Source organism: Eublepharis macularius, chromosome 11, assembly GCF_028583425.1.
Source record: "Eublepharis macularius isolate TG4126 chromosome 11, MPM_Emac_v1.0, whole genome shotgun sequence".
Taxonomy (NCBI): domain Eukaryota; kingdom Metazoa; phylum Chordata; class Lepidosauria; order Squamata; family Eublepharidae; genus Eublepharis; species Eublepharis macularius.
This window is the reverse complement of record NC_072800.1, coordinates 1,148,070-1,173,480: the sequence shown is the minus strand read 5'-3', so window position 1 is coordinate 1,173,480 and position 25,411 is coordinate 1,148,070. Positions and strand designations below refer to the sequence as shown.

The following is a 25,411-nucleotide window of genomic DNA, read 5'->3' as shown; positions in this document are numbered from 1 at the left end:
GTCCGTTGGTCCGTGGCCCTTCACTTTGGGGTGCCTGTCAGCTGAAGCCAGCCCCGCGGGGGAGCACTCGTTTCTGTGCCACTTGCAAGTGAGGGGCATGGAAATGGGTGCCTTAAACCCACCCGCGCTGTGCTTCAGTTGAAGCCAGCCCCTCCAGGAGCGCCCTGTTCCGGGCTGCTTGCAAGAGTTTATGATGTTATGATTATCTGTTGCAGCTGTGTTTCTTCACTCTCCCAGGATGTGAATTCTTCTCTCGTAGACTATGCTTGCTCCTAGCTGCTGGGAAAGGAGCCCACATAACTTTGAACCCTGTGTCCTCCCCTGGGCAGATAGTTCCCAGCAGAATTAGCCAGCTTCTTGGAAGGAGGCGGGGGGGATATAAGCCTGTGAATGATATATGTTCTTGATATTTGGTTGTGCCTCATTCCTGGCAGTGAACCATGTAAGATCCTGAAACTAGCAACTTTTCAATAAAGCTCTATTAACCCAGTGGAGTCTTTTAGAAAGCAACTTGGCAGATCCTTACAGTTTATCAGGAATCCGTTTCCAACCTCTGAGTACCTGAACCTGAACACCTGTTGAATCCTGCTTCCAGAACTACGGCTAGACGAGGAGCGGATACCAGGGCTGGGGGGCTGCTAGAGGATGAACTTGAACCTAAAGACCCTGCCTACAAGCGTGGGCACAACGCCGATGTGTTGGTCGGAACTGGAGTGCCATCGTCGCAAGAGGGAAGCCGTTCAGACCCCATAGACTCTGAGGAGTCGTCTTTGGAAGAGTGTTCCGACGCTGGAGAAGAACGGGGGGGGGGGGACGGCTTTGGGCCGAAATGGGAGTAACATGGAACTATGTGTATCGGACGATGGAAGCCCAAATCCCTGTGTATGCAGATCTAGAGGAGATTCAGAGGTGGCTCTTAGCAGCCAATATTCCGAGACTGCTGGACAGAGATGCTCCGCTGCACAGAGTCCCTCAAGTGGCCTTGGCCAGGAGGGAGATACATTTGCAAGAGCGTCGGAGAAGCCGACTGTCCCGAGGGAGCTTGCTTCTGTGGAAAATGTTCCCCTGGGGGAGGGGAGATGAAGACCCGGAGGGGAGGGGCCCGCTAGGAGTGGCTGCTGCTGCTGAAGTGCAACAGCTCAGGGCCCAGGTGGGGGGGATGAGATGAGACGTGCACATGTTCATGAGGGATATTCAAGAGGTGCTGCAAGCGGCCGTACAGCCAGAGCAGCCGGGGGACCCGGCCGACCAGCAACCGCTCATCCCCCCCCCGCCCAACAGGGAAGGAGCCCCAGCGGCCCCAGATGGACTGGGACTCCCTGCACAGCCAGACAATCTGCCGGACAGGCAGGTGCCATTGGGGCTGCCTGAACAACCTGTTTGCCCAGGCCCAGCACCTCTGCCCCAGCAGCTGTGGAGCCAGAGGAAATTAGAAGCCTGCTTTGAAGGAGACCCAGAGGAGCTAGGGGACTTCCTAGTGCAAGCGGCCGAGTTCCTGAGAGAGTGGGGGACACTTTTCCTGATGAAGCCAGTCGGGTAAGCTGTCTAGGGTCCCGGTTGGGGGGAGAAGCAGCGAAGTGATATGTGACTCTCTACTCTGCGCAAGCCCCGGAGCTTGGTGTCAAAGGTTCCAAGCCCCTCTGCCCCGACCCAGCTAAGGGGAAGGGACACAGGCTGCCTGGAAGGCCTTTTTCAAACAGCACACAAATTACAAAAGGGGCAAGAGGAGAAAGTCTCCCTCTTGCCTAGGTAGGCTGCCACCAGCTCCCCTATCTATCCCAAGGCTGAGGAGTCAGGGAGCAAAGCTCCAGAGCCTATTAGGGAATTAACCAAACAGAACCCTGCCTTGCAAGGGTGGTTTGCAAGCAGAGGTCCCAACACAAAGTACTGTTATGGTAGGTGGTTCTCGAGCACACACAGGGCGAGTTCAACAAAGATTTTATAGCTTTGAGGCTTCAGAGTCACAATGACCCACACAGGGAAAAAATACAATTGTTTATTAATCAGAGTGTAAGGTTATCACAAAGCACAAGACAAAATGTGAGAACAAAACAAAAAAAACTATAGCTTAAGCACCTTCCAGGGAAATCAAACTTCTTGGCAGACGCACTGTCCTGCCTCCCTCGACATGAGAGTCAGGGGGAGGAGATCACGGACACAGTGTTTACACTCAGCCAACTAGGATGAGTTGCTGTCACAGGCTCTCAGACTCGCAAACTCCCCCCCCCCCTACTGATGCGTGGTTGGACAGAGTGAAAGCAGAAACCGAAAAGGAGGGAGAGCAAGCAAACTTTTAGTGAAAGGGGAGAGCGGGAGCTGGTATCATCAAGCACGTTTGTATATTCCTGAAACACTGTGGGGAGAAATGTTTTAAAAGTGCCATGACGACCTGGCCACTCCAGGTTTGTCAAAACCCTACGCTTACTTCAAAGACAATTTTGGTGGCCGGGAATAAGAAAAGCAGCGGTCCTTTCGTAGAAAAAGAGCGGCGGGAACTCATTAGCATAACTCATTTGCATATGCCACACCCCTTGATTGGGCAGAAATGGCTGGGATTTGGCTGCTGCCAGACGGGGGAGTGTTCCCCCACCTGGCAGTGGCCCGATCAGGACCCTTTTGGCCCCAATCCAGGCTCAAACAGGCTCAAAATGGCCATTTGGGGCATGTTTTGGCCAGGATTGAGCCAAAATGGCCCATATCGGGTCAGTCCTGGGCAGGGGAGGGATCCCCCACCAGGCACTGACCCAATCCTGGCGGTTTTCGTCCTGATCCCAGCTGAAACGGGCCCCAAATAGCCAAAAATGGCCATTTGGACCCCGTTTCGGCCCAAATCAGGGCCAAAACAGCCAGGACTAGGTCAGTGCCGGGCAGGGGAGGGTTCCCTCACCCAGCACCGACTCGATCCTGGCCGTTCCGTCCCTGATCCCAATGGGAATGGGGCCCAAATGGCCGGAAATGGCCATTTTGGGCCCGTTTTGGCTTGTATCACAGCTGTAATGTCTGGGACTGGGTCAGAGCCAGCCTGGCACTGACCTGATCTGGGCTGTTTTGGCCCTGATCCGGGCCCAAAAGGGCCAAAAACGGCCATTTGAGCCTATTTCAGCCCAGATCGGGGCCCAAACAGCCAGGACAAGGTCGGTGCCGGGTGGGGAAGGCTTCACCCACATGGCACCGACCTGATCATGGCCTTTTCAGCCCCAATCCGGCCAGTTTTGGCCCAGATCAGTGCCGAAATGGCTGAGACTGGGTTGGTGCCAGGCGGGGGAGGCTTCCACCACCTGGCACTGACCTGATCCAGGCAGTTTCGGCCCGTATCCAGGCTGAAACGAGCCCAAAATGGCCCAAAATGCCCATTTTGGGCCTGTTTCTCTCTGGATCAGGGCCGAAATGGCCGGAACCGGGTTGGTTCTGGGCAGAGGAGGTGCCCCTCACCCGGCACCAGCCCAATTCAAGCCTTTTCGGCCCCCATCCAGCCCATTTCGGCCCTGAAACAGGCCCCAAATGGCCAAACATGGTCATTTGGGGCCTCTTTCGGCCTGGATCAGGGCTAAAATGGCTGGGACCAGGTTCGTACTGGGCGGAGGAGGCTTCCCCCACCCGGCACCGACCCGATCCGGGCCGTTTCGGTCCTTATCCAGGCCAAAACGGGCCCAAAATGGCCATTTTGGGCCCATTTCAGGTTGGTGCTGGCACTGACCTGATCCAGGGAGTTTTGGCCTGGATTCAAGCTATTTTGGCCCCAATCAAGGCCTAAACAGCCCTAAAGTCAGGTGGGCGGGTCCACCTGACTTGGGGGAACTGCCAGAACGCCGTTCCAGTGCGCTCCCCCTTGAAATGATCCCTGGAGAAAAGACATTTCTCAATATGTGTCCGCTTCTCAAGTGTGTGTGATGGGGGAAAAACGGGGCGGAGGGGAAACCTCCAGAATTGTTTCAACCCTTGGAGACTCCCTCCAGAGCCTGGGATACCATTTCCATGGATTTCATCACAGATCTTCCCCCCTAGCAACGGGTAGACAGTGATTCTAGTGGTATTGGATTTGTTCTCTACTAAGCAAGCTCACTTCATTCCCTGCTCTAAAATCTCCACAGCAAAGAAACTGGCCAGCCCGTTCATGCAACGTATTGTACGTTTGCATTCTTTCCTAATCCAGATAGTATCGGACAGAGGGAGCCAATTTGTTGCCAACTTCTGGTGGGAGCTCCTAAAAGTAACTAGGATTGAACAGGAAATCAGCTCCTCCCAGCTCCTCCCATCATCCCGAGTCAGATGGACAAAGTGAACACGCAAATCACATATTGGAACAATTTCTGAGATGTTATATCAACAAGATAATTGGATGGACTTTCTTCCCTATGCAGAATACTGCTATAACAATAGTGTATGCAGTTCTACTGGAACCACCCCCTTTAAAGTAACAGGGATTTGAAAGAAAACCCACACCACTGTTAGACACTGACCCAGCTGGAAGGGGGAGTGAACTAAAGCAATGGTGGACTGACATTTTAAATCAACGGGACATTATTAAGCAAACTCTGGAACAAGCTAAAATAGACTATAAAAGGCAGGAGGACAAAAAGAGACATGCTCCTTGGGAGTTGAAGGTGGGAGATAATGTGTATGTATCTACAAAGAATCTCAAGGGGGACTGAACAAGCAAAAAGTTGGGATGGAAATATCTAGGGCCCACCTAATTAACAATGTAACTGTGGAGTTGGAGCTGTCTAAGACCCTGAAACAGGTACACCCGGTATTCCATTTCAGCCTTTCTAAAAAAGGCCAGATAAATGGCACCCCGAACTGGCAGCTCTGCCTCCTATCATGGTGGAAAGACAGCCCCACCACGAAATCTCATCCAATGGAAGTATTTCCCAAAAGCCAAGATGAATGGGTTAGCTCAACAGACATCCAAGCTCCCAAACTGATAAAAATTTTTCACAGAAAGTATCTGAAGAAACCATGAGGAGAATGATTTTTGGGGAGGCAGGATGTCAAGATGCTGGCAGCACCTGCCATACTCATACTGGAGTGGGGGGGGGGGCTGGAGGTTATGATGTTATGATTATCTGTTGCAGCTGTGTTTCTTCACTCTCCCAGGATGTGTATTCTTCTCTCGTAGACTATGCTTGCTCCTAGCTGCTGGGAAAGGAGCCCACATAACCTTGAACCCTGTGTCCTTTCCTGGGCAGATAGTTCCTAGCAGAATTAGCCAGCCTCGGGGGCGGGGGGGGGGAGGTGATGTTAGCCTGTGAATGATATATGTTCTTGATATTTGGTTGTGCCTCATTCCTGGCAGTGAACCATGTAAGATCCTGAAAACAGCAACTTTTCAATAAAGCTCTATTAACCCAGTGGAGTCTTTTGGAAAGCTACTTGGCAGATCCTTACAGTGCCTTGCTTCAGCTAGCAGGCGTAGAAGTCCCAGAGAAGGCACGGACCTATGGACCAGCCCAAAAGTCGTTGGGTCTGTGGAAAATGCGCGTCCCATGAACCTCTGGTTCACGAATGCCGAACCGGGCTGGTTTGTGTCAAATTTTGATCCATTTTCCGGTCCGTGCCCACCTCTACTGTCTATCTATAGCTTGAGACTTGCAAACTAAAACTGTATTACAAAAAGAGATGTGAACACTTTGTGGATGCTGATGTTTGGCTTTACACAGCATTCCTCCCTCCTCCCCAACATACTTACTTCCTATAATCCTCAAGTGAGTTGTCATTGTAATAAATGGAAATTCCTAGTAAAAGTGCACACAGCCCCTGGACGACATGCTCCTCTACACCCAAGTTTTCCGCGATCTGTCCTGTTAGCTAGATCTCATGTTAAGGATATTATAAACAGAACACAGAATGGTTTTTTATTCTTGCATACCATTTCAGTCTGTTTTTCTGCAATTACTAGCAACGAATGCAGCTAAGCTAAATTACAGTTAACCAAGCAGTATTAATTGCAAACTTTTAAAGGATACAAATGGAACATTGGCAGAATTGTGCAGAAAGTGTGTAACTGCAATGGGACAGTTGCTTAGCCAGGTACAAAGCAGTATTAATAATCCAACTCTTGTTTGCACTTTGCTTCCCTGAAACAAGAAAAAAAATATTCCTTGGGTTTACACATCTTCAATTTGCTTCACATTTTTAAGCCTGAAACATCTCTCAAATGTCCTGCAATTGCAAAACATGACAGAAGTTATCACCAAATGTTAAGACTCAATTAATCTTTCAATTAAGAAGAGATTTGTTAGTAAAAATATGCAACTCAAACTCCAGTCTCAGTGCAGACATAAACAGGGTTAAACGTGATTAACGCAATCCAGAAAAAGACTGGGAGTGCCCCTAGGCTCCTGCGCTTCGCCCATCCCCAAGCCAATTTTTTCTTTCTTCCCTCCACAGCACTGTGCGCTTTCCATGCCACGCTGGAATGAAATACTGAACGGTGAGTTTCAAAGTCCAGTTTGAAACTAACTATGGTCAACTGTCAACTCAAGACAACAAAAAAGGGTTCTCTGCTTATGTTCAAAATAAGAAAAAGAGCAAGCACATGGTAGGCCCACTGCAGGGACAGGGAAGCGAAATTGTAACAGGCGATGAGGAGAGGGCAGAACTGCTCAATTCCTATGCTGCAGACACAGTTTATCTCGATTTCAGTAAGGCTTTCAATAAGGTTCCTCATAATATCCTTGTTGACAAGTTGGTAAAATGTGGTTTGGATCCTATTACTATTATGTGGATCTGTAACTGGTTGACAGATCGCACCCAAAGAGTGCTAGTTAATGGTTCCTCATCCTCTTGGAGAAGAATGACAAGTGGAGTTCCTCAGGGATCAGTCCTGAGACCTGTTCTGTTAAACATTTTTATAAATGATTTGGATGAAGGAATAGAGGGAATGCTTATTAATTTGCAGATGATACTAAGATGGGAGGGGTGGCAATTACGGCCGAAGACAGAGTCAGGATACAGGATGATCTTGACAGGCTGGAAAACTGGGCTAAAACAAATAAAATGAATTTCAACAGAGATAAATGCAAAGTTATGCATTTAGGAAGGAAAACTCAAAAACATAATTATAGGATGGAGGAGATTTGTCTTGGCAGTAGTATGTGCAAAAAGGATCTAGGGGTCTTAGTAGATCATACACTGAACATGGTAGCTAAAAGGCTGTATCAACAGGAGCATAGCGTTCAGATGACGAGAAGTGATGGTATCGCTCTACTCTGCTCTGGTTAAACCTCAGCTAGAGTACTGTGTTCAGTTTTGGGCACCACAATTTAAGAAGGATATAGACAAACTGGAATGTGTCCGGGGGGGGGGGGGGGGGGGCAACGAAGATGGTGAGGGATCCGGAGACCAAGTCCTATGAGGAAAAGATGAAGGAGCTCATGGTGGAAAGGGATGGAAGGGGGCAACTGGAGTAGGAGAAGTGGGCGCAAGCTCATGGGCTTCTCGGGGTCTCTACGCCTGCACTGCACCGAAGACGACAGTCCCACTCAGATGCAAACCAGGAGGATGTGTACTAGTCAGAGCCAAACATTACCGAGGCTGGCTCTGCTTGACACAGGCGATCAGGCCACTCATTTCAAACAGCATCACAGGGCAGCAAAAACAAGCAAAGCAAACAAACCCTCTTGAAATTAAACGCGGCGTGATGGTATTTTACTCAAAGCAGGATTTTTCAACACACTGGAAAAAGGACGTTCATGCAGTTTTGATAAAACTGTGATTGCCCAATTGACCTGAAAGGCAAATATATTTGAAAACTTTACAGACTAAGATCTAAAGGGTTAATTCATGCGTTAATGTAACACTGTGGGAAATGCTTCAGCATGGCTACTTTCCACACCAACAGCGTCTGAAAAAGGAACCCTAAAGGGAGAAGAACCCGAGGGGCTTCCTTCCTGCAGCCATGTGGCCCACTGCCCAGCGCGCCGCAGCCATGCCCTCTGGGGCGTAGTGGGGCCCTCCTTCCACCAAAGGGTGAGCGTGAACATCGACTGCTTAGCTGCCTTGATGAAATGCCCTTGAAATGCCTGAGGCGCTCTTGTTCCCTCCTTTTCTCCCAAAGGTCCTACATCCAGGGGAACAACCTTAACTGATTTGAGGAGGGGAGTAATGACATGAGACTTCTGGAAAGTTCCCAGAAGCAGGAGAGTCTGTTGGTCACCACAGGTCATCTGGTAGAGTAGGCCAAAACCTCTAATTGGGCATGGGTCAGTATTCCCCACACACACTTATTTTCTACTTACTACACAAGGCTCCATTTTCTACCTGCCCAATGCTCTAAGGGGCACCACCTGCATCTCCACCAAGCTTTCCACCTGTTACTTCTCACTGGACCGTGTGCCTGAGCTACTACCCAAGTATCTACTATATGCTCAGGAGTAGAGATGGGCAGAAAATGAACCATGGAACATAATTCCGTTCAGAACGGCTGGTTCGTTTTTAAAGAAACGTGTTCCAAGGAGCCACATTTTTAAGGAACAAACCAACTTTCCTACCGTTCTGTTTTCCTGGTTTTAGCAGCAAACACACATTCATTCCATCACCCAGGCAACGGTGGCAGTCTTCAGGTTGCCCCCAATCTGAGGCCTCCACGTTTGATTGGCAGCTGTCCTTGGCAAGTAGAGAGCTCCCAAGTCTGGCCAATCCAGCCAGGTAAAAGGGGGGAGGGTTAGGATCTCTAAGGCAACTGAGGAGATGGGACTTCAGCAGCCACGGTAACACCAACCTCTTCCTCCAAAACCATGTGAGGCACCTTTTTCTCCCAACCAGGGTGTGCTCCTGTGTTGTTCTAATCTTGGCCTTTTCTATAAATACGGAAAGCCATGTGACCTGGTTCCATTTTTCTCCTGAGAGGGTTGTAGAGCGCTTGCTGGCTGCCTGGCTGGCTGTTTTGCTAGGAGAGGATCTGTGGCCACTTCTTGCTTCTTGGGAAGGCACTAAAAATCCTCTTTTTTCTTTTCTTTTCCTTCCTTTTCTTACTGGGGACTGGGGGAGGTTCTTGGAAAAGGGTGCTTTCCCCCCCTTTCTTCCCCCACCCCATTCCAATGCTAGCTTTTCACCCCGCCCCCCCCCCCCCAGCCTAGTCCTAGGCCTTTGAGCGGGACTGGGTTTCTTGCTTTTCTCTGTTTCTCCCCCTCTGCTTTTTTGAGCTCCAATCTTCTGGTTTGTTTTCTGGGAGTTTGTGGCCTCCCCTTCCCCAAGGAGCCCCTCTTTTATTTGCTTTTCTTTCTTCCTCTGCTTTTTGGAGGGTCTGTCTTCTGTTTTGTGTGCCCCCTCCTCCAAGGAGCCTCGCTTTTCTGTAGGCTGGCGCCCTGCATGTGCACTTGTGTAGTGTAGTGCAGGTTCCCTCTTTTCTCCACACTCCTCCAGTGCCCCTTACTCTTATTTGGAGTGCCTCTACAGCCTGCATCACTGACTGGGTGGTGTTTTGGGGGGCTTGCGTCTCTGGTGAGCTAACTCACACCCGCACGGGGCTGTTTGCTCCCTGTGTGGACTTGTGTGGTGCAGTGAAGTCTGCCCTCTTTTTTGCACACTCCTCCAGTGCACTTTTATTTGGAGCGCCTCTCCAGCCAGTGCCACTGGGCTTGTGCCTCTGGTGTGCAGATTCACATCTGCACAGGGTTGCTCAAACGTCTCTGCCGCGCACACCATCAGCACACACACTGTTTCATTTTATTTTGAGCCCCTTTCTAGCTGGGGACAGTGTCTGGGTGGAGTTGGTTTTGGGGGCTGCCTGCTGACTCACAATTGCACGGGTAGCTTTCCTGTCTGGAGGCTCCCCACTTACACGCTTCTTAAGCCCGCCTTTGTGTGCACGCACCCGTATGGCAGTGTGGGCGGGCACAGGGGATGACGCTGCGCAGCAGCCAGACCCCCCCCCCCCAAAGTTGGGAGGTGGCCGGCTGCCTCCCAACACCCACTTGCAAGGATGGGGCGGCCGTCTACATGACCCACACACCAGGTGTGCGGTCACCCATAGGGCCGTGTAGATGGGTAAAGCGGGTGCCGCCAGGCAGCGGCAGAACCCCGAACTCGAACTGGTTCGGGAATACGGTGTGGTTCGGAAGTTCATGGTTCGTTTTCCGGCAAAATGAGCAAATCTCAAACCAAGCAGTTTGTTTTTTTTCTGTTCTGTGCCTATCTCTACTCAGGAGTAATCTACCATCTAAGCTCCAGGTATTGAATGTATTATCTAGTTAGCTAGCTTTGTTGTTTTAATACTACATGATCTGCTGAGAATGTGCTGGCTTTTAAACAACTTTATTCTACTTGTTAGCTAATAAAGATTTCTGTATTTTTACACACTAGTGTTTATGCACGAGGGAGACCATCTCGGAACTCGGGAAAGGTTTTCTGGTGGCTTTGCCAGGAATTCTCGCTTCCTGCACAAACAAAAATCTAAGTGGAGGCAGCTGACCACGTGGTGGAGCTTATTATGGGCTGCGCCACTTCAGATTATTCTTTCCCACATTAAAAAAAATGGCATGCAGGAAACGAGGTGTCGGGGGATGAGCTTTAGCCAACCTTTCCCTTGAGATGCTAGCTTTCTATTCTCTTCTCCCAAGACGGAGTGTTCCGTCTTGCAATTCTCCACTTGCAGGGTAGGAATAGTTTCATCACCTGAAGAAATATTTTCTGACGTTCTCTTGAGCCTCCATGATATCACAAGGGCAACCGCAGGCTGTTCCAGTGAACACTCATCCCAGTCCCTTTGAAGGCAGCATTTGGAAACTTACAAAAATTTACTACTCTAATTCCAGAATCCTGCTCCGTGTAGGAGTGATGACCACAACTACATTTGCACAGCCGCTCAGAAAACCAGTATGCCGTGGATTTCTGAAGCCAGTTCTAGTAGGGAACAATATCCAGCAATAATGACATCCATAGATTAGGTATACAGGACAAAGTACACTAAAACGTTCACTGATTAATACAAAGGAAACACAGCAGTAACGGGCTGCTCTTCCATGTCAGAAGGACCAATTAATTATCACTGGCTGAAAAGTTATTGCTTCTAATGACCTTTCAGCTGATCAAGTCCATAAGGATAAACCAGGCACTCCACTGGTCTACCGGCCATTTAGCTCTCCAGTGGCCACCCTGTTTGAATCGGTGGAGATGCTGAAGTCAGCTAGACTGGCAGGGGCCTTAACATTCATGCTGAGAGTTCCTAAGTAGGACCAGCCCAGAATTTTTTAGTCTCTTTTTTTAAAAAAAATCATTTTTTGATTTTGTAGCCTAAACCTGAACCTCCATTCTCTCCAGAACTGGAAATCACTTGGCCTGCGTTTGCAAAGTTGCCTGCTGGTTAATACGTTTCGAGTTGCCGGATGTAACATAGCTCAGACAAAACACTGCCTGGTCCATTTATGGAGCGTTTTAACCCAGTTACTATGATGGATGACAACAGGCTCTTAGGATCTGTGAAGACCGCCACTTGTGGTCCATCCTGGCCCATCCTGGTTGCTGAAATCATGCAAGGCTCACATTAACGAGCCCTTCTTGTCCATCAAATATCAGTCACTGACTCAGGATATCTTCCCTTGAAAACTTAAGAGAGTCCGTTTGGAACAGTAGTTAAGAGCGTTGGATTCTAATCTGGAGAACCGGGTTTGTTTCCCCACTCCCCTCCGCTTGGAGCCAGCTGGGTGACTGGGTCATTCACAGCTCTCTCGGAGCTCTCTCAGCCCCACCCACCTCACAGGGTGATTGTTGTGGGGATAATAACAATGCACTTCGTAAACTGCTCTGAGTGTTAAGTTGTCCTGAAGGGTGGTATATAAATTGAATGTTAATGTTATTAACATTCCTGCCCACTACTTAAAAAAAATTACAACAGGAAAAAGATGTGGCTAATCCTGTGTTTGCCACAACAATTCTGCTCCTCTGCTCCGGGTCTTCTACAGGTACCACACTGCAGCCAGGAACAGCTGTTGCAGCAGTGGGCAACAGAAAAGACAGGGGCATCCGTAGTCAGAACTGTAGGTTGGATCCAGCCATCTTCCTCACTCTGTCTCACCAAGGTACCCTTCTCGTTACAGCTGCTCCTCACATGTGGTTTTGTTTACGCAGGTCCGATCACCCTTAACACAGACTTTTCCATGATCAAAGGGGACCTGCTTCTCCGACCTTGAAAATGAAAACTAGTTGGGTCCAACCCTGTTTCTCAGAGCGGAGAGGACTTTCAGGTCCAAGAGCTGGTTCCAAACACTTCTGCATCTGCCCAGGTGCAGAGCGCCCCATCTGCGTGATGCACGAAGGCCGCAAAGAAGTAGCTACCGTTTATTGCAGCTTCCAAATGGTGAGTTCTTTAACAAATTATAGTTTGTTCTTGCTTGCCAATCAAAAATCGAGTCATGTCTCATTTAGTTTTAGAATCGGGAGGGGAGGGGAGGGGAGCCCGCGAGCCTGAGGATGACGCCGCCTCAGGCTCCCCGTGAAAAAGCAGGGCTCCTCAGTACTCTGGACTTCAACGTGCAGATGGACCATGAACAGGGAACCATGTCGTTCATTCCTGGCTTTTATACCCCATCTTTCCCCCAGGGAGCTCAGGCGGCAAACATGAATGCGACTGTGAGAGAGCTTATTTATTTAAACATTTTTACCCCGCCTTTCCTCGCAGTTCAAGGCAGCTTAGGCTCACTAATGCATACAATCACTCCAGTGAACTTCAAACCTAGGCCTCCTTGTTCCAAATCCGTTCCTTTAACCACACCAGCACACCATCTCGTTTTACAAGTAACAAACAAGAATTAAATGTTGCAATTGTCCCAAGTTAAGATATGACGAGGCACTTTAATCAAGATGACTCATCCCATTCCGTTTACCAGGAAAACCTCTAAGCACCTGGTGAGCTTGCCTTTTTCAGTCTGGCACTCAAAAGCGATTAACCTTCATGCAAAAGTGGCAAGTAATTCAAAGGGGGGAGGCAGGAGGGAAGGCTACCCCACACTGTTCCCAGAAGCTGTGCAAGGGCACCCTCCAGTGGGAAGTGAAAGCATACATGAGAACCCAGTTTCCCATACCACAGTTCCCAAGAACACCAGAAGAAACACGCATCTCTTAATACTAGAAATAAAACCTGGCAGCAGCACAAAACTGTTAAGAAAGAAAAACTTCAAAAAGCAGTTATTTCATAAAACAAACACCGCAAAGCCGAGACAGCAGAAAGACCCTACGGTGGCAAGGAAAGGCTTTAGGCGCACCAATACATACCCGTCTGTCGATTTTATCACCCTGTGAATCATACATTAAAAATTATAAAGGGAATTTTACAGGACTATTTCATATTAGTATGATGTAGGACTATGTTCTAGCGGCTGTTCTGATGGCGCATCATCACTACCCAGAATACACCTTTTTTACGGAAACAGAAGACAGCAGGCAAGTCTCTGGATCTGGAAACCTTGCAAGCTCACTCGAAGCGGGTTCTCTTCTGCTCACTGCATTCGATCTTCTCGTTAAATGTTGTTTAGTGGACGGCTGTTATTTTAACTGTTCTTACTGTCCTGTTAGCAGCTTCAGGAGCTGGCTCGTGCTTCGTTGGTAGGCAAAGCCCCCCGTGCAAGCACCGAGTCAGTACTGACCCATGGGGGGGGGGGGGGACATCACATCACGACGTTTTCTTGGCAGACTTCTGTTACGGGGTGGTTTGCCATTGCCTTCCCCCGTCACCTACACGTCACCCCCAGGAAACTGGGTACTCATTTTACCGACCTCGGAAGGATGGAAGGCTGAGTCAACCTTGAGCCGGCTATTCTGCCAGCACTGAACTCAGGTGGTGAGCAGAGCGTGGGCTGCAGTACGGCAGCTTACCACTCAGCGCCGCGGGGCTCCTTGCCTTTGCTTGTGTTAGTATCTGACCAAATTATTTGTTTAATGGCTGTCGAAGGAGAAGCAGACGCGTGCCCAGGGCAGTGGGAGATGTCCTAAAGGCTGTCTTGGGGCCTTTCTGACCATAGCGCCCCCGGGACCCAAGGCAGGGCCAAGGTGTTTGCCACACACAGAGAAATGTTCACTGCTCCTTTCGCAGTTTGGCAAAAGCACAGCCCACACCCCTGCCCGAAGGGCACTTCTCCACAAAGATCTCCCAAAGGCCTGTCCGCTCCGAGGCTTGCAGGCATCACAGGGAAGGCGGCCAGATAGAAGCAGGCTCCAGTCTCGGCCGCTGCTCGCTTGGCAGCCAGGCAGGGTTTCTGGGCACAGGCCTCGCCACCCCGGGCCACTCTCCTCATCCTGCCTGAGAAGACCACTTTCAGCGCCCCCACCGCAGGCTCCTCAGCCAACCTTACGCGGCTTCTGGTTCTATCCGTGTCTTCCACGTGTACTCACTATACCCACGTGGCTAACACGCTGCCATCTTAGCACTGTCTTCATGCATCTTAACCACAGATGTTACTGGTCATGCTAGACGTTTAACTCCTGGCTTCATCTACCCTGAAGGCTAGTCCAGAAGGGGATGCTGGCATGTACAGACTGGACACTGATGCACAAAGATTCCTGTACAATGCACAAGCAGTGTTGACACCTCTCTACGAAACTGCCCATAGCACTAAAACCAAGCAGCACCAAGCTTAAGGAGATGAGCTGCACCCTCCAAAAGAAGAGCTTCAGGTCAAGAATGTTTCCTTAGCTTGACAGAACCCGTTTGTGAGAAAGAGAAGACAGACAGAGAGGCAGTACCTGAGACAAGATGTTGGTGCACTGCTGCAGCAAGGACACGGGCGGGTTCCCGAGACTGGTGGCCAGCTGCACCCGGAGCAGCTGCTCTTTCAGGGGGGCGTTTTCTTGCAGAGCATGGGCCAGCGCTACAGCTGCGCACCAGTTCGAAAGGGAGTCCGTGGAGAAGAGACCCCCGCACAGCAGCTGGCCAGCCGAGACTGAATTCCCAGTAGCTGTAACAGGAGGCACACCGTTTTAGGGGCACTGAAATGTTCGACTGCATTTGCAAAAAAGCTTCGGAAAATGCCCAGAAATGCATTTCATATTCCTCTAGCAGCGCCACACACATCAGAAACCTGATGTCCAAACAGCCTTCTATCCTGCTGTGACTCTATCAGGTTGTCTAAATAATACGCACTTTTGTTCACTACAAAATTTGCTGTCTAACTTCATTTTTTCTACCTCTCAGGCGGCAAAAATTAAGCTATGTAAAGGATGGCAGAAGGTGCAGCAGCGGGCAACTCTCTCTCAAGTACTGGATATATTTCTAATCTGGCTTGCTGAAAACGAGTCAGTAATATGTGGATTTCCACAAACATGCCACACTTGGAGAGGTTAACAGTGGCCACCTGGCCTGTAAAGTCCCAGGTGCTCCCACTCCACTTCCTGCCCCCTGGGAAAAGAGGGGCCTGCTTCTCCTCCTCGGCCTGCTCAGTTCGCACGGCAGAACTGCACTCTTCCCCCGTTTTAGGGGAGGGGTCCCTCTCCCAAGCCTCCTCCCAAGGTGCTTTGCTTGCAGCCACAGCAGAGGGCCAAGGCCAGCGGCCGAGCCTCCTCGGTGCTCCGCACTGCCGTTCTCTCCCAAGCCCCCACCTGGCTGGAACTGAGAGGCCCCTCCCCCCCCGCCCTGCCCCGCCCCTGTTCCACTGGTCTTTGGCTTGATGGGCATAATGGGGAGTTGGGAGAACTTCCCACAAGACCAACTGCCTTGTGATTGTTCACCTTGGAGATCTGAGCGATGTTAGGAAGGGGCTGGAGCTTGCTGGGAGTTTACTGTAATTATTAGCTGATGATATCTCAATACATTTGAATTTTGGATTGTGGTTTTAAAGTTGGTTAGCTGCTTTGAGTCCTGTAATGCAGGAGAAGTGCTTTATTTAAGTATGTAAATAAATAAATGCTTATGCTAAATTATCAAGTGACGCATCTTATGTTCTTAACACAGTAAAAAAACTCAGGCTTGATAAGAAGTAAAGTACTGCATATTTTTACATTTCCCCCTAATATTTCTGCCATTTGGGGGGTGGGGGTGGGAAAACATTCCCCACCATGGCTTTAAAATTTTGTGAAGTTTTACATTTCCACACTTTTAATATTTAACATTACCCGCCTCAGTAATAAGGAACTTTTATCCCTTGCAGTGACCAATTTTCAAGCAGGAATTTTTTAAAAAGGTGGCATGAGAGCAATCGAAGGCGGCACCAGGTGAGAGCGTCCCTCCTCCTGTGCCCTGGCAGCAACTGGCATCTTGCTTCCTCTGCCTACCTCTCTTTATCGTTTTCCCCTTTTTGTGCCCCTGCCTCTGGCCCCTCAGCCCCCCCTCCTTTGCAGCACCTGCGCCTTGGCTCTCCCGAGGCGCCCCCACCCCATTCCCCCCTCGGAATGAAGGAAAAATCTCCCCCCTGCACAGACAAGCCTTTGTTGTTGTATATATTTTAACAACATACACATATTTAGCTATCTACCCTCCTTTTACTATGTGAATGTTTTGGTAGGAGTTTGCTATTTTATGGGTCTGGGGAGGTATTTATCTCTTTAAATTCCGGCAGGGACTGCCGCAGAGGCCCACGTCGTCGTTCCTGGCCTGCTAAGCCGCTGGCTAGGTGGACGTGTCTCCTCCGCATCTGCCTGCTCTTTGTCTGCAAGCAAACTTTTACAACTCCAGCATGCAAATGTGCTGGGGTGAGCCTCGGAACGGAGGGCCTTTCTCCACAGCAGCAACTCGGCCGTTCTCAGGCACGCCTGGCCCTTCTCCGCGCAGCAGACTGAGGCTCTCTCCCGCACAACAACTGAAAAAAAGGGGGGGCTGGCACGGTGACACTGCTGACGGCAGCACCCCCACTCAGCAACCCTGAGATTCACGGCACATCTGCAAGAAAATAAACTGATGTAGCAACTGGAAAAATGCAGAGCTGGCGGAAGATGTGCAGCAGCCCTGTGCTCAGTGCGGTTCTGAGGCCAGCAGACCAGCTCCTCTCAGAAAATCTGGAACAAATTGCTCACGCCGAAAAGCCCACGAGGGAAAAGAGGCAATGCTGTGGAGCCATCCCTACTCCAAGAAGCCTTCCTCCAGCCAACAGGAAAACCACTTAAGCCAGAGAGGGCAGCTCCTGAAGGAAGATGGGGGAAGGCTTCAAATTTGGCACCGTGGAGTGAGAGGGTCCCTCCCAGAGGGTGTCGTGGCCAGAGCGCTGGAGCCCCCGGCTCGAGCCCCACCCTGCCATCACACCTCCTGGGGGGCCTTGGCCAGTCACTCTCCCTCACAGGGAACAAAGAGAAAGAAGAGCATGGGCCTCACCTAATAAAACCCCCTCAGTTTCCCACAGATAAAATTTATCCTCAGCTCATTGTTAAGAAGGTCAAAAATGAATATTCTACTTGGAGCCCTTATGCCCAATTGTCAGACTGAGGATTTTTTCCATGTCACACTTCTTGCTGTGTGCTATTCTACAGCATGATCCATCGACTACTGAAGTGAAAATCGTTGTCTTGAGATGCTTGAGCATACAAAAACATTCACCTTTCACACACACAGGCTCAACAGAGATGTGTGTCTGCTTAGGTGTGTATACAACCCAAACCTGGTTTGTTAGGGCCCCAATCGTCCCACCAAAAAGCCACAGAGACGGTGCGTATTCTGTACCATCAATGGTGGAAGGTAGAAGCGTAGACACGATTTCTCCTTGCCCCTTCTGGTTCTTGTACAGGAAGCACTGGAAACAGTACAGCACGGCGCAGCGCAGCACGAAAGGCTGCCTCTCGTTGACCATGGACATCAGCAGCACAACAATTGCAGGCCTGGCAGAAGGTAAAGGAAAGGCAATCGGCTCATTTTAAAAAGACAAATGCTTTATTCACAGAACTGGAGGCAAAAAAACATTGGTATCAGCTAAAGAAAGCACCCACTCTCAGTACACAGTGAGGGCCTCCCCACCTCCTCGCCAGTCATGACTGGAGTCCCCGCTTTTGGTGCCCCACCACCCGAGGCTAGGTGGGTGGCAACCTGAGACGGGGCCTTCTTGGCTTTGGCCTCAGGGAGATCCGTCTCTCTCCCTCTATTGTTATCTTCTACCGAAGGGTGAAGACTTTTTTGTTCCTTTGGCTCTCCTCCCTTACTGTGTTTTTATGCACATTCACATGTTTTTATTGTTCATTTTAGATATACTTTATTTTAAATGCTGTTTTAATGTCCACTGCCTTGAGGACCCCGTCTAGGTGAAAAGGAAGCACAGAAATCTTCTAAATAAACTGCCCACCCACAGCCTCCTCAAGGTTGCCGGCCGTGGGCAGTCAGTGAGAAGGACACGTGCTGCCACCGTGAGCTTGTGCGCAGTGGCAACTTCACCCGCTCCCTGGCAGCACAAGACAGGGGGAGCCCCCCGGCCTGCTCTGCCTCGCGGGAGCAGGGACTGCATCCCAGGGAAAGCCCACTGAGGCAGGACAGCGACCGGCTGCCCACAGCAAACATCTTGCCCACGAGCCAAGGGGCCCTCTGCGCCCCTCGGCGGGCCAGCGCCAAGCACCCCTTGCCTACTGGCAGAGACCTGGAAGGCAAAGAGCCGGAAGGGGGACTTGACTGGCTCCCCACTTTGCTGGCTGGCAGCTGCGACTCTCTTCCCCGGAAGGAGCTCCTCAGGTGGGTTCGGAGCCTGTCCGTGCTGAGAGGACAAAGGTCCCTCCCATGACTGACCCTTGCCATTCGTCGCTGGCACTGGGCCACAGAGGAATCCTCTGCCTTCTGGCAACGCTTCCAGGCACCAACAGAGTGCGCTGCACACCCATGTTGAGTGGCGGCTGTGGCCATGCCAGCCTCCTCCGTAGGGGCTGTGGAGACGGGGCAGCAGCGGCAGAAAGAGATGCTGGAGGAAGAAGCAGCAGAGATGGCAGCACCTTCTCGGTTTCTTCCTCCAAGTCCTCTTGCTGGTCCTCTGAAGGATGCTGACCTGCCCAGGGAACAGAGGAAGGGCAGCGGCACCCCCAGCCTCCGCTTGCACCTCCTGCGACAGCCTCCTCACGCCCGGGGGGTCTTGCCCCAGAGCTCACTCCAAAGACGGCTTGTGCAGCAGCTGCCCGACCAGTGCCAGCGCCGGCCTCAGCAGGGGCCACAGCAGCAAGAGCCCCTGAAGAGAGGCCCTCCCGAGGCGGCTTCAACACAGCCAGGAGACGGGGGGGGGGGGCTGCTGGGCCTCTGGGGAGGGGGGAGAAGCCTTCCCCCCCCACCCCAACCACTCTTCGGCTTAGTCTTCCCTGGGCCCCTCCCCATTGGGAACTCTCCAGACTCATCCCCCCTTTTATTGAACCCAATTATTGAAAAATCAAATTATTATTATGACTAACAATAGAAAAAACAAGCAAAAGTAAAACCAGGGTAACCAGGCCGAACAGTTAAGAAAATAAAAAGGGCAAAAATACTACCCCCCCCAAGATGAAAGATTCAACTTCCCCCACAACACCAAAAACAGTTTGACAGCTGCAGTTAATAAACCACCATCTGACAATTCCCCCTCCAAGAACACAAATGTCCCCCTCCCCAACTAAAGCACCTCCCCCCTAAAAAGGAAAGAAAAAGGAGAAAAAATTAGCTAGGTAATAATAAATAATCAAACTAAATCAGACTAGCCTGCAGCTGGGGTGAGTGTTAGGCACAACCGTGGTGAAGGAAGGGCTGTGAGGCCAGGTCAGAAATGGCAAATTCCAAGGCTTCTCTCCCACCCCCGCCCCGCCCCAGCAGGCTCCGCTGGCCAGCTCCTTCCTGGCCTTCCTCGCCCACTCCCCGCCCTGCCTCTGGCCCAGGGCAGCTCTCCTGCACCCTCTCCTCAATGGGATCAGACTGGCCAGGAGACCCGTCTCCCCCCCACCCCCCCGATGCCCTCCCTCTTTCCCAAGGAAGGAGGAAAACAAGTAGTACACCCTCTCAGTGGGACACAAAACTCCTCCTCTGATATCAGGAATGCATTTTAAAGGATAGGATATTGCTGATTGGAAACCAAAAAAAAAAAAATCAGAAATGTGTTGGGTCAGCAATAAATGGCTGCACACCCCTGGTCTCCACTGACCTCACCTCCAAGACTGAATACAACAGGCAGGTTTGTTTTTGCTGTGGAATCAGCTGTAGAAGGGCTTCTGCTATGTATTCTTTTACAGATTTGACTAAAGAACATCTTTACACATCTTGAATACTTGGCTTATCCTCCCAATCTGTTTTTTCACTGCACATTCAGATGCTTCTAAACAGGGCTTTTTTTCTGGGAAAAGTGGTGGTGGAACTCAGGACTGCACAATGATGTCACTTTGGGTCAGCTGGAACAAGGGGGGAGTTTTTTAAAGTTTAAATCACCCTTGGCGAAAATGATCACATGGCCAGTGGCCCCGCCCCCTGATCTCCAGACAGAGGGGAGTTGAGATTGCCCTCCACACCGCTCGGCATGGAGGGCAATCTAAACTCCCCTCTGTCTGGACATCAGGGGGTGGGGCCACCGGGTTCCACTGCGTTCCTGCTAAAAAAAAAGCCCTGCTTCTAAACAATGAAGACCCTTAGAGTAAATAGCAGAATACATGGACAAACAGACTAAGACTGAGGTGGCATCACCGGGTGCTGGCAGCTGAGATACGCTACCTTCATGAAGTCACATTAATGGCTCCTATTCAGTTTCTTATATACAATGCAGAATATTGGACTAGGATTGGGGGACCATGGGTTGGGGAGGAGCTGTGGCTCAATAGCAGAGCATCTGTCCAGCACCAGCACCTCCAGGTCCAAGGATCACGGGGCAGGGGATGTGAAAGCCTCAGCCTGAGTAGACAAGAATGACCCCGAGGGCCTGATTCGGGATAAGAGACCCTGGTGTGTTCACGTGTTCAGTTTCCCACTGGGCGAGCCTGGAGCCAGGCTCTTCCTTTCTGAGCCTTACCGACCTCACAGGGTTGATAAAGTGGGGAAGGGAGGGATGGCACTGACAGCAGCTTGGGGTCTGGACTGGAGAGAAAAGCAGGGAATAAAAGAATTATACAAATGAAGAAATGGAAACAACTGCTGTACCTTGGTGGATTTGATGGTGCATTTACTGAAGCGAAATAGTCCTGGTTCATTTGGCACCCGCGAATGACCTCTGACACAGTGTTAATGGTCTGGACAATGAAACAAAAATATCAGAGCAAAGCATCAGCGTTAGAATGAGTGGGATGAACTGGCCACAGTTCCGCTTCTGCAGCCGTGTGAAGCTTTACACAGAAACAAAAAGGGAGTTCTTAATGCAGATCTCTTTCTGAGCAAATTTATTTCAAGACAATAAACAAAGCGATCAACAACAAAGAGTGACACGGCACAGGCAATACCAAACCCCCCAAGTTCCGCACTCTCTTAAATGCACAGGCAGTGAGTGTGTCCAGCACAGGTATAATGACAATCTTACGGGCAGGTGCAGATATATGTCCATTACCCAGTGTCAGCCCCTGTGAATGAACCACATGTGGATGGCCTCAAACACCACGTTTTTAAAATGGAGGAGAGGAAAACGATGCCTGCTGCTTTGGATTCCCCTTAGGGAGAGACGCGGGGTATAAATGAAGTAAATGAACGAGTCGACTTCCAATCAAGTCTGTGTCCACGTTCATCTGCAGCAGTATCCGGAGCGGTGGTTTGCACTGTATGAACCAATGTCACAAGGTCAGCTTGGAAACACAGAAGGAGTACAGGGAACAAACACGGAATTCCAATGGACTTCTCAGCGTACATTCAACAAAGTTCCGTCCCGTTTATGAAACAAAACAACCTGAACAAGTGTCCTTTCTGTTGACACCGAAACCTGCATCTAGTTAAAGTACATGGAGACACATTATTTAAAAAGGTGAACTGGAGAATGCCATTGTGTGGCTCACCATTTTAAAGTATTATTTAAAAAAAGAAAAAAAAGAGTCAACTTCTGTTTCAAAACAGTTAAAAGGCATGTCTGCAAGCATGGCAACCCGACATCCAGAACAGCTTCCTTCTGCCTGATAACAACAACCTTGCGCACACATACCTCCCTCCTGGACGGAGCACAGAGTGCCTCTCCCGACCTGCACCCTTTCTCCGGTGTGACACCGCTGCAGCTATTCTCGTGCCAGTTCACTGTGCACTAAGGCCTACTGCAGAAAAAGATTTCCCTCGGCCACCCTACCTCAGTAAGAATATCAGCAGGAACACCAGTGGCCATCAAGATGGTACAAAGCTGCTGAAGCAACCCACAAAGAAACATGGCTTTCTGGCAACTGCTGGTAGCACCGGGAGGGTTTGTGGGGGACACCAGCACCCGGACCAGCTAGAAAGAAAAGGAATGGAGACAAGTATCACATACGGACGCCGAGAAGGCACCGATCGGAGCTTGCAACAGAACAGCGCCAAGTTCAAAGCGCGCACTCGCACGGCGGCAGCACTCACCTGAAGCATCAGGTGCAGGTTAGTCACTTTCTGTGCTGACCACCCAGCGTTGTCGTCCCCAACTTCAAACCACGGCTTCATCCGCTGAATATAGGAACCTTCCTTGAAGAAATTTTGATTCGAGTTGTTGTTCTTCAACAGGTTTTGTAATAGAAGAAGGCAATCCTCCACAACTATGCCTGGAAAAGAAAGTTCATGAGAACAGCCACACACACAGTGATGCTATCAGCACAAGGCACACGTCGAACGAATTAAAGGCTCAGAAAATTTTTAAAAAAATGAGGAACTAGACTCCAAACTGCTTTACAGTCTAGCTTAGGATAACACATTCAACAGCCGGTTTCCTGAAGCACATCTCTTAAAGTATCGTTCAGAGCACAGAATGTGGCCTGGCAATCAGAACAGGTAAAGAATTATTTGACTAGGTACAAACAGGGCAGAATGAAAATCCTTACAGATCTCTCCTGTTACAGGATTATACTCTAAGCATGTGAGAGGATGTAACCCCTGTGTACAGTATTACCACACAAAGGTGAGGAAAGCTTAGCTAGATGTTCATTCCAACAGTTAAGTTCCTGATACTTATAACAACAACAACATCTGATTTATGTACCGCCCTTCAGGATGATTTCCCACTCAGAGCGGTTTACAAAGTATGTTACTATTATCCCCTGTGAGTTGGGTGGGGCTGAGAGAGCTCCGAGAAGCTGTGACTGACCCGAGGTCACCCAGCTGGGGAATCAATCCTGGGTTCTCCAGAGTCCCACGCTCTTAACCACTACACCACACTCTGGCTCAAAGTCACCGGAAAAATGCAGCAGTGAAACCCAAGTCGATGGGTAGCCAGCATACAACAGAGCTCAGTCGCATGGAAAAGAGACAAGGAAGGCATTCCTCCAGACCTTTCACCACGTCATTATGAATGTATTCCAGGCTCTGCTGCTGCTGCCGCCCAGGGTAGCTTTTCCCTCCGCAGGGAAAAACAGGTTGCTCTTCAGAGGGGCACCCACACTGATGGGTTCTGCGCCTGCGCACAGCAGCCATTCAGAGACTTCTCAGGCTAGCCATTAGGCATGGAGAGCTCCTCCTCTCAGAACCATCTCTCAGACTGAGCATGCCCAAAGGGATGGAGCCCTGCCTTCTTGCCCAGTCCCTTCCAAAATGTATGCGTATGCCACAGTCATTTAAAGGCATCTGTTGCAGGGTAAGCGTAATTGTACAAGCAACCCACCACTCAACAGACAACAGTTACAGGAAAGCAACCTGCCTTCCCTTCTTCAGGGTCTCTGCGCATCATGCTGACAGCTGTTGACTAGCCGGCTGACCTCTTTTGAGATGGGGTTCTGGCTAAAGAGCAAACGCAGCACCAGCCAGCCAAGGAGGCATCAAGCACGCAATGGCTGAGGAAAGCAGAAGGTGGCCTACAGGTGGACACAGCCTGCAGAACGCCAGTAGGTGGACCCCCCCCCACCTTCAAGCAGATCAAAAGGCTCCCACTTCTTTCGCTCAGCGAGTTTTATTTGTTGTGGAAATTGCATTTGCAGAAGGGGGAAATGTAGGGATGAAAAGGATCTGATTTTAATGGAAACATGGCACCATATTAGGCAGAAATGCAATGCCAGGGCATAAGAATATCTTGTCCCTGTGGAAGGAAAGAGTTAAAAGCACAAACCACAAAGTACCAAGGTAAAGAGAAGGGAAGGCACAGAAAAAGGCATGCCAACCATGTCCCCCAAGGTCGGGTGACCTGCCCATGTGTAGTTCAACTTGGCAAAATGGTCAATTTGCAGGACCACCCAGAGACCAAAGACTGGCCTCGGGCACACGCTGTGGGGGGGGGGTCCCTCTTGTGTGCCACGGTGTCCTGATCACTGAGCGCAGCCCCCCCCCCCCCCCGGGCACTGAGCTTCCCTGTAAAGAGGATGGCAACACAAGTGATGTGCTGCATCCCTCTCTCTCACGGGCACCCGCCTGCTGACGTGGCACAGAGCAGTCAGGCTGCTGGTGGCCACCCGTACCCCCTGCAGACTGGGAAAGAAGCTCAAAGTGACCTGTACACAGTCCGGAGCTCCTGATGATTTGGAGATCAGATTGGATTGTCAACCCAAATAGAAGGAATATCAAATGAGAGACAATCGATACTAAAGAAGGGATCCACCATTATATATGGGTCAAGAAATCATTAAAAACCATTCAAAGTCAAGACAGTACTCATATTTTGAGGGGTGGGCTATTAAGGATACCATTTCAGTGCAGAAAGAGAGTCACTCCACCAAGGTCACCAGGAGCTCCTCATGGACTACTGGGCAGCTCCGCTTCCTGAGACGGCTCAAAGTGTTGCCGTGGACCTCCCGCCACCAAAGAGGGGTTCCTGTTGTCAGGGAAGTGTGGGAGGGGGCAGCATGACACCCTCATTTCCCGAGTCTGTTCCACCGTCCTGGAAGCCGCTTTAATGAGCCAAACCAGCGATTTCTGTGTGTATTTTCAGCTAGTTTTTTGTTATGCACGCTGCTAGCTGAGATCTGTTGCCATGGAAGATAAGGAAGCACAACATGGCTTAGCAAACTGTGCTTATGATTCTCACATGTTACGGCTAGGGAAACTGCTCAGTGGCACTCCAGAAGTTGGCTGGTTACTCATTTCTCTGTCCTCCTCTACAGCGTTCAGTGTGATCTGAGTGCTTGAACTGTTGGCTTGGAGAGGCGACAGGTCTCTGGTGTGGCTTCAGAGCGTCGGGCACTCGCATGCCACACCGCTTCTTTCTTTGTGGTCTTATGCCTAACACTGTGCCTGCACACAGCTGGATTCCAAAAACTTCTAGAGCTAGCTTTTCGGTATCGGCAGTCTCCCCACCAGGGTCCCACCTTGAACTGGTCATGCACAAGCGGGAGGAGCTGCCTTTCTCAACGCATTTCTCTTCTCCCTGCTGCAGCAGTGGCAGCATTGATTGGGAACCTTCTATACAAGGTTTTTCTCTCAGGGCGAGTTTTCCTCTCATAGTAACTAAGAGCTAAGCTACAAGAGACGAATCACACGAAGAGGAGCACGTGGAGC

The 25,411-nt window shown here is 50.2% G+C and overlaps 1 protein-coding gene across 3 annotated transcripts in view; it reads right to left on the bottom strand.

The window, feature by feature from the left end:
- Window positions 1-25,411, bottom strand: part of USO1 (USO1 vesicle transport factor) — a 92,400-nt gene that overhangs the window by 26,928 nt on the left and 40,061 nt on the right. For 2 of the 3 annotated variants that reach the window (XM_054991380.1, XM_054991378.1), the window contains exons 9-16: window positions 22,358-22,536; window positions 22,098-22,238; window positions 20,978-21,066; window positions 17,582-17,736; window positions 14,680-14,891; window positions 13,213-13,233; window positions 5,967-6,077; window positions 5,690-5,808 (exon numbers count right to left, since the gene is read on the bottom strand). In XM_054991380.1, coding sequence (XP_054847355.1) covers window positions 5,690-5,808; window positions 5,967-6,077; window positions 13,213-13,233; window positions 14,680-14,891; window positions 17,582-17,736; window positions 20,978-21,066; window positions 22,098-22,238; window positions 22,358-22,536 — 1,027 coding nt within the window. The remainder of the gene's footprint in view (window positions 1-5,689; window positions 5,809-5,966; window positions 6,078-13,212; window positions 13,234-14,679; window positions 14,892-17,581; window positions 17,737-20,977; window positions 21,067-22,097; window positions 22,239-22,357; window positions 22,537-25,411) is intronic. The other variant, XM_054991379.1, reaches the window with a different exon arrangement.